General features: G+C 29.0%; 1 protein-coding gene across 4 annotated transcripts; it reads right to left on the reverse strand.

Annotated features, from left to right (window-relative positions):
• Positions 1 to 389: 389 nt before the first annotated feature.
• Positions 390 to 3917, reverse strand: LOC131627436 (AT-rich interactive domain-containing protein 1-like). 4 transcript variants are annotated; one of them, XM_058898294.1, is made up of 4 exons: positions 3739 to 3917; positions 3221 to 3259; positions 2347 to 3093; positions 390 to 1595 (listed from the first exon to the last, which is right to left on the reverse strand). In XM_058898294.1, the coding sequence occupies exons 3-4, from the start codon at positions 2878 to 2880 to the stop codon at positions 786 to 788; spliced, it is 1344 nt and encodes a 447-aa protein (XP_058754277.1). In that variant the 5' UTR covers positions 2881 to 3093; positions 3221 to 3259; positions 3739 to 3917; the 3' UTR covers positions 390 to 785. The 4 variants fall into 4 exon arrangements, with proteins under 4 accessions (XP_058754277.1, XP_058754278.1, XP_058754275.1 ...); XM_058898295.1 differs by lacking the exon at positions 3739 to 3917 and adding an exon at positions 3432 to 3731; XM_058898292.1 differs by having other exon boundaries at positions 2347 to 3259.
• Positions 3918 to 9417: the final 5500 nt, after the last annotated feature.

The following is a 9417-nucleotide window of genomic DNA, read 5'->3' on the forward strand; positions in this document are numbered from 1 at the left end:
AATGCAACTAATGCAAAACATGTTCAACAAACCACAATTCCAAGCATAGATACTCACCCTATATATGAGATTCTCTAATGAACTGTCTTCAATAAATAGCCATTTAAATCTAAATACCCTTTATTAATTTAACTAATATTGAATTAAACTCTATCCTTCCTAGTCTACACTTCATGACATGTTCTACTATTTTGAATGAGAATATGACATAATTTTTGTTGCATAAATCAAATATCATCTGCACGCAACTGCAACCGGTGAGATTGATCCATCATACCTGTTATCATCTACACGAAACTTGAACCATTTCATCCAACAGCTAATAGAGACAATTTATATACCACATTCAAAGCAAGATAAGAAACATCAAAAATTGAACTCACATCAAATGAGAAATTTCAATTTGAATTGCATTGTGATGTATTTGTTCGTGACACTACAATAAAATGTCATTGTATTCCTAAAAGGCTTCTGTTAACCTTTTTGCAGTCAAAACCAAGTGATGAAAAAATGAAAGTAAATGGCAATCTATGGCCGCTATGTCTCAATGTAGACAGACAAAATTACACCTCAAAATCTGAGGCGTACTAGACTAAAAAAATCCAACACCAAAGCTGTTCACAGCACCAACTCTCCCGAATCGACCAATAAACAAATAAACCTTTCAAATGACGTATAGTGTAAAGAGAGCAAAATTCAATGATAAAATTGCATGTTCAGAAGCACGAATTAGCCGAAATTTGAATTCTCGACAAATTTCCTGTATGCTGACAAATACTCACTTTCTATCTTCTCTTTCTGTGCCGCTTCTTGGGGGTCAGAAAGACAGAGTCACGTGATTTCTGATGGCCGAAAACACTCTTCAACTTATTTGTTGATTCTTCATCATCGCTGTTAATGTCATCAGCTGTATGCCTGCTGTGGTATGCTCTGCGTTGCAAAAGATAGACATTGAAGTAGTAGCTGACTAAAGCCGCACTGCTCTTATTAGGAAATGAGCGGAAAATATGATCCCAGAAATGTCTTGCAGATGACGGAGGGTTTGACTGTATCACTTCCGTGAATTTTCTCTCATCTTCATCCGACCACAAGTGCCGAACATCTTCACCGATCTTATCAAATTGCCATTGGTAATAAGCCGCGCCTAACTCCAGCTTCATTTTAGCCTTTCTCTCAGAAACGTGAAATCTGACACAGTCAATAGAACCCGACACAGCACAGCCACACGATTCTTGTCTTCCTTTTCCTATAGGATCCCTTTCGATAAGGAACCGAGAATCAACTGCTTCCAACGATGGCCATACTTGGGTCCCAAACCACTTAGGATCACTTTCATAAGCCTTACTACCAGTACACTCTGGCAGCCGAGCTTGATAACTTTCCCCCACACAGATGCATGCATCAGCCCATATCTCATAACTCGAAGGGGTACTTGCGGAATCACGCAAACGTTCGTCAGAGGATGAATTTGATGAGCTTTGTGAAGCTGATCTTGGTTTTTCAACTAACAGTTTCTTGTCTTGTTTCAGCCTCTCCCTTAGATTGTAGGCGGTCGCAGCCGCATCATCGTACAAGCAAGGATGCATCTTCTGGTTCTGCAAAATTATACAATGATTTGGTGTTAATGCAATATCACAAGGAAATTTAAAATTTTGCTTAAACCTTTATTACCAAAAAACATGCAATTATTTCTATCATGCAATTCAATGTAGATTCTTACTAGATCATAAATGCATAAGTTAACAATGCTTTGAATAAAAAGGGCCCATAATGGTGACAAATGACAATGTTTTAATATAAATCTAATAATAATAACAATATAACATACTTTAATAGTAAAGAAACTGAAAAATTCACACAAAACATTAACTAACTAAAAACAAAATATTAATAGCTTCAGATACTGTTCATTAACTGATAAAGAAGAATCACAAAATCAAATCATAAATAACAGTTTGAAGTAGCTAACTGCCAAAAAGAAAGATTCTACAACATGATTGCTTCAGAAGAAAACAAATGATAAGTGGCCCCACACCAAATTTGTTTTCCCCTCAGCAAACCAAATGAAACAGTAACAGTTGGCATGAAAACTTGTGAATAAAAATGAAACAGAAGTCCACAGTAACGCATTAAAGCACAAAAATACCTTAAGAAACTGAATAATTACATGTAATGTAAGTGAACAAAAAATATTAATTGCACAGAACAAAAACAGAATGAAATGTATCGTATAAATCTTATACTTTTGAATCGACTAAATTTCAAGCATGCATCAACAGCCAGTGCATTTATTAAAGGAATTTATGTTCGGCGAACTCGGCTTAATAGTATTGTTTATAAGATTACCTGCCAATTCAGCTTTTCAATGCTTGCCGGTTTCTTGTGAAACACAGCCTCCCGAAACAACAAAACCTGCTTCCAAGCCTCCTGATTATCGTAAGAATTCCACTTCGACTTTTCAGGCATGTAATCAATTTCAGGATCACACGGGTTATTCGCGACACGAGTAATCCAACTCATCATATCAGACAAAGAGTCTCTCTTCCTCTTTAACCCAGAACGTTTTCCAGTATCGCCAGATAAATCTGAATCAATGATAATAGTATCATTGAGACCACCATCACGACCCCCGCCATTCAACAATCCAGTCTCATCACTATTCACCACATTAGTCGCGTCCACTGCTGCTTTCCCTCCATCAACCTCTTCCATTACTTCCTTCGCATCACCATTACCCTCGCTCATCTTTCCAACATCAGTTTCATTAATCATTCCACCGTCCGTCATTTCAGATTCAACTCCACCCTTAACCTCGTCTCCAGCCCCCACATTCTCTGTCTGATCAGACAACAACGCTTTCACCTCAGCCAACGATTCCATCAATACACTCTCATACGATACCTTACCCGAACAAAGTTTCTCAAGACACCCCTCCAAAACACTCTTGTACTCAGTATAAACCCTCTTCACAGACAAACCATCATTCACACCCAACCCACATTCTTCCCCAACCAAATCCCACAACTCTCGATCGCAAACAACCTCGTACCCACCGTTACCCTTCACCGCATTAAACAGCTTGAATAAATCAACCTTCCGTCCGTCGTCAAGCATTGGTAAAAAAAACAAAAACAACAATCAAAGCAATCTTTAGCAAAAAATCTCCTTCAAAAAACACAACAATGAAAACCTCCAAACACCAAACACCAAACACCACTACCTTCAACAAGAACAGCACCTTCGTAAAACAGCCACCACCCTGTCAAGAAAACCGAATTCACTTCAAATCAAACCCTAGAACAAATAACCAAGTTCAAAATCATCCATATCTTTAAACAAAACGAATTAAAAATTATTATTAATCCCTTTTTACGAACTTTTCTTTTACAAATTAATCGACGAAAATGAGTTTACGGATGAGAAATTAGCACCGATTGAGAATCTGGGTTCAGCTCAAAATTGAACTTTGGCGGGAAAATTCAGATAGGTAAGATCTGATACTAGTTAGGGCTTTTTTTTGAATGAAGCTTTCTGTGTCACCTTTGTGTGTGGCCAAGAAAAAAAGAAAAGATTTCACATCTGGCGCTTTCTTTCTCTCTCTAGAATATAGATTTTAATTGCAGAGAGAGAAAGAAAAGGGGGTAAAAATTCAATTTTTCAACAGAAACAGACCCTAATCTGAAATAATTTCAATGGAAGTAAAAAAGAAAAGAAAAGAAAATGAAAAGAGAAACGTACCAGTTGTTTTTCTAGAGAGGAAAATAGATGGACCCCTTGGAAATGAAATGGAATTGAAAATGAAACTTGTGTGACTTCCTTGTGACTATGTGCTTTTAAAACTAAATTCTTATTTTTGGTGTATTTGATTTGGGGGAATTTAGAAGAGAATCATTTTGATAAAACTAAAAAGAAAATGGAGATTTAGAAGGGTTTGTGTGTTGAAGAGAGGTAGAACCACTCATATATAGTAGAAGGATTCATGATTAACTTACTATGGTTAATAATTAACTAGGGTTAAATTGGGGTTAATAATTAACTACATGTAGGCTTAAATTGGGATATTTTATTGGTGGATTTTACTGGTGAAATCTGTGATTCAGATAATCAGAAGTGTGAAATCTGTGATTTAGATAATCAGAGATGTGAAAGCTGTGTTTTAGATAATCAGAGGAAGGATTAAGGTTTAGATAATTAGACGTAGGGTTAAGTTGGGTATTTTTATTGGTCGATTTTGTATGTAAGATTAAGTTGAAAGTTTTTACTAATGCATTCTTTTTGGATAATCACATGAATAGTTAAGTTGGGGTTGGTTAAGTTAGGATTATTTTACTGGTGGATGATGTGTTTAGATCAAGATAATCAAAATCGAACTGGATATCGAACCAATGTATCTATGGATTCAGGATTTTAAGGTTTAATCGGGGTTAAATTGATTATAAAAAAAATATTTGTTATATATAAAAATAATAATGCACAAAAATAATTATATTTTTTAAATAGAAATTTTGTTTTCATAATATCTATATAATTAATACTTAAGAGTTTTTTTATTTTTTATAGTCTCTCATATTTTTAATAGGTTAGATAGATAAACTCAAAAAAAATTATTTTAATATAATAATAATAATAATAATTAATAATTAATAATTTTATCAATTAATTGTTGGTTATTTTATATGCGTTGAATTGTATTTTGTCGTATTTATGTATTATATATTATTATACAAAATCTACTTGCATTCACCAAATGATAAAGAATAACAAAAGAATTTAAAGTAATTTGTACTTTGATTTTTTTTTCGATAATATGTACTAGAGTGATTGGAGAAGGAAAAAGAAAATTAAATCATGTATTATTTTGATTCAAAATAAAATTCTTTATCATATTTTTATAAATCAAAAGCAAAATTTGGCTTGACCCTAAAAATCGCCTAAACCGTTGATTTTTTGAATTTTTATCAATTTTCTGGTTTAAATTTTAGTTCTTCTGCATGCCAATTTTTTGATTTTTAACTAATTTTCTGGTTAAATTATGATTCTTCTTTATGTCGATTTTCAGGTCCAAACACATCAATTAAGGTTTTCGATCCAACCGATTGAACTGACCGGTCCAACTTAATTTAATTACCCTGGTTTAGATAATTATATATGGTTAAACTGAAATATTTTTACTGTTGCATTATGTGTTTAGATACTTAGATGTATAATTATGTTGAGTTTTTTTTAATGTATATTTCTTTTAATAATCAAATATATAGTTAAGTTTGAGTTTTTTACAATGGATTTTTTTTTTTTGAATAATTAAGATGTATAGTTAAGTTTGAATTTTTTTTACTAGTAGATTCTTTTTATATAATTAGATGTAGAGTTAAGTTGAATATTTTTTATTGGTGAATTCTTTTTAGATAATCACTAATCCAAATAACAAATCAAATCTTATTTATGAATGGTAGAGAAAACGACTCTATTTGGTAAAATTATATGGTAGTTGATAGCTGATAGTTTATAGTTAGTAGCTAGTAGTTTATAGCTGATGACTGATAGTTGATAAGCTAACATGAGTGTTTGGTAAATTAGCTGTTTCATTGGCTGATATATACAAAATAACATAAAATATCACTCTAATTAATAAGGATAATAATATTTTTTTAAAATAATAAAGGTATAAATGAAAAAAAAATCATAAGGTAAAAGCTACAAACTCAAAAGCTACTTCAAATAGCTTTTAAAAAAAAAACTAAAAACTAGTAAAAAAAACTATAAGCTAAAAGCTAAAATAATGTTATCAAATAGAACTTTTTCATTAATATAAGCTGAAAAGCTAAAAGTTTTTTTTTTTTGGTCTTATCAACCAGACTCGTGTATCCAAAGATATTTAATTAAAATCAATTTAAATTATATCAAAGATTAATTTATAAAATTAAATATTATTGAATATATTTACATTTCTTTTGGGTAGAAAATCGCTATAACCCATTATATTTTAGATTAAATATTCAAACCTAAATCAGATCATTTACATATATTTTAATATTTTTATTAATATAATATATTATTTTTATTTATTTTTCGTTAACTTTTTTATTTTCTAATATTACTTATTAGTTTAGTTTAATATTTTTATTATGCTTTCTTATGTTTTAAATATAATAGACTATTATCAATCTATTATATGAATATTAATTTATTAAATTTCATATTTGTATCAAATATATTATTTTATAAAAGTTAAAATTGATAAGAGAAAGGCTTAAAATTTATAGTATGAATGTTAAAAAATTGATTCAAAATCATAGTAATAAATTGTATTTGACTGGATCTGTTTTTTAATTACTCAATCTAAAAATAAATTAAATTGCATATAGTTTTATCTTTAGAAAAATAATTTTTTTAATTGATTTAAACTCCACCGCTAATATTCTAACCTCAATCAATTAATTACTTTTACAGTTGTAATTGAATTGTATTTGCCAAATATTTTTCTATCATTTGGATTTGATTTATTTTTGTTTAATAAGATGTAGAGGAAAATAAAATTTAAAAAAAGCATTTTATGAAAAAGAAAAATAAAATTTAAAAAAAGCATTTTATGAAAAAGGAAAAATGAAAGGGCACGATCAACACATGATAGCTCTTTGAACGATTATAGAAAATAACAAGATTATTATTTTTACCTTTTTTAGCCAATGAAAATATCATTTTAACATTGCGCATTAGGGTCCGTTTGGTTCAACGGAAGGGAGAGGAGAGAATTTTAATCTAGGGGAGGGAAATGGAGGGGGAAGGGAGGGGAGGGAATTTAACTAAATATATGTTTGGTTCAAAGAAGGGGAGGGGAGGGGAGAGATTTTTAACAACAAGTATGTTTAGTTCATAAGGGGAGGGGAGGGATTTTAAAATCAATTTATCTTTTTATTCTTATAAATATTATTATTTGTACTTACTAAAAAATAATTCTAAATAACAATAGTTTTGAGTAAATTTCACCAAATAATAACTTGTTCATTCATAAACCATAATATAATTGTAAACAACAACACACATTAGTTGAATTATATATCTTCAACACAAATCAAATCATTATCTAATCATCTGATTCATCTAACCCAATAAAACAATTTCTATAATTAAAAATAAATAAAATAATGTCAGAATATTAAAAAGATTGAACAAATAATATTAGAGTTAAATTTTTATTTATTACATAAATATATTATATTTGCATATTTTGTATATTGTTATTATTATTATTATTATTATTATTTTTATTATTAATATAATAAAAAGAACCTTATTACTATCTTATATTATAAATAAGAGCCGATATAAGTAAAAGTATGTTATTATTATAAAAAAAAATTAATATCAAAAAGTGAACTTCAACAAAATAAAAAGGAAAAAAAATTCACCTAAGAAAAATAATCGTGAAATAATACAAAGAAAAAATCTAGTCGTGAAATAATACAGAGAAAAAATCTAGTCTTTAATAATTCAATAAAAACAATCTTGAAATTAAAAAAAATAATTGAGGTTAAAATAGAGAAAATAATAAAATTATGATTATTGAATCTTCCCTCTCCTCCAAATCTCTCCAAATCCTTATAAAAAAATGAATCAAACACGTATTTTTATAATTATCCCCACTCCTTCCCTCCCCTCCATCTACTCCCAATCAAACGGACCCTTAGGATGTCTTTGGTTCGAGGTAAAGCGAGGGGAGGGGAAGGAAGAGAATATTTAAAATGAAATGTGTTTGGTTCAATTTTTAGGAGGGGAGAGGAGGGGAGGGGAGGGGAGCAAAATCCCTCCAAATAACACTTTTTGCGTTCCTCCGAATCGGGGATTCGGAAGGGAGGGGAGGGGATGTGAGTTTTAATATTAATTAAATTAATATATTTACTAAAATATCCTCAATTTTATTTTATTATTTTAAAAATAATATTTTCTTTCATGTTCATACTTTTCTTTTTGTAATTTTTTCTCTATTGCTTCCAAACCTTCCATCAACTTATTATAATTATTCTTCACCTTCAAATTATTTTTTTATTTTTTTATTTAATAAAAATTATAACTACTATAGTTTTTTGTTTTTTATTATAATTTATTTTATGTATTCAGGAGTTGTTATCAACGCATAGTTTATTGTGTCGAGAGTTATAATACGAATCAAGTGCACTCAATTTTTTTAATATTATGCTATAAGTTATGACTTTTTAATCACTCAGTTATACAAATATTATTTTCAAGAAAATATTTATGAAATTTTTACAATTGAATATCATATCACTTATATAAAATTACAAGGATAAAATTGTAAATTATTATTAAAATCTCTCTCCTCCCCTCGTGAACCAAACATATTTTTAAACGAAATCCCTTCCCTCCCCTCCCCTCGTTTGAACCAAACATATATATAATTACAAAAAATCCCTCCCCTCCCCTTCCCTTCCCTCCATTAAAATCTCTCCTCTCCCCTCTCCCTCATTTGAACCAAACAGACCCTTAATAAACTGTATATTATAAATTTTAATATTTTATAATTTTATAATTTTCTCAAACATAAATTTTATGTAAAAATACACAATTTTTTTTTATTCACAACAATGAGAAAAAGATTTTAAAAAAAAGTTTTTAAAGAAAATTTATTTAAACAAAACAAACAAATGAAAAAAAATACCTATTAAATCATTATTTTATATAAAGTATATATTTTTTCAAAATTATAACATAATGTGATATTAATAAAACTACATGTATAAAGTAATATTTACAAAATTTTAATAAATTATTTTAAAATTTTATAGAGTAAACTAGTAAATAAGATTTATTGTCTCAAATAATAATAATAATATATACGGCTATTTAGTTTCTTAATTTTAATTTTACGTTATTTTTGTAAATTTCTTCCTATGGTTCTTATTATAAGAGAAAGTTTATTTTTTTAGATTCATTCAATGATTAATGTATCTAGTCCATATATAGACCAAATACATTAATTATTCTAAGAATCTAAAAAGCAAACTTCCTCTTATAATAGGGATTAATTTTTATTAAAAAATTTAATTTTAAAAAAAAAATATCTTTGAGAATTTATTGGTCAATTTTGTGGTCGATTTTGCATCAGTTTCAGATTTATGGTTAAGTTGAGAGTTTTTTACTAGTTGATTTTGTGTTTAAATAAACAAATATATGGTTGAGCTTGAGTTTTTTACGGGTGAATTCTTTTTAGATAATCAGATGGACATTTAAGTTGTGTTTATTTACTTATGAACTCTTTTTATAAAAACATATGTATATTTAAGTTGGGGTTTTTTCATTGGCGGATTATGTGTTTAGATAGTTATACGTACGGTTAAGTTGGAATATTTTTACCGGTGGATTCTATGCTTAGATAATCAGTGGAATATTTTTACGGGT

This window comes from Vicia villosa, unplaced genomic scaffold (genome assembly GCF_029867415.1).
Source record: "Vicia villosa cultivar HV-30 ecotype Madison, WI unplaced genomic scaffold, Vvil1.0 ctg.000364F_1_1, whole genome shotgun sequence".
NCBI classification, from domain to species: Eukaryota; Viridiplantae; Streptophyta; class Magnoliopsida; order Fabales; family Fabaceae; genus Vicia; species Vicia villosa.

Excerpts from the sequence above, each read along its gene's own strand:
- LOC131627436 (XM_058898292.1), bottom strand. The coding sequence starts at position 3,114 with ATGCTTGACGACGGACGGAAGGTTGATTTATTCAAGCTGTTTAATGCG. Across the intron at positions 1,596-2,346 it reads TTGAAAAGCTGAATTGGCAG|AACCAGAAGATGCATCCTTG; the intron begins GTAATCTTATAA and ends ATAATTTTGCAG.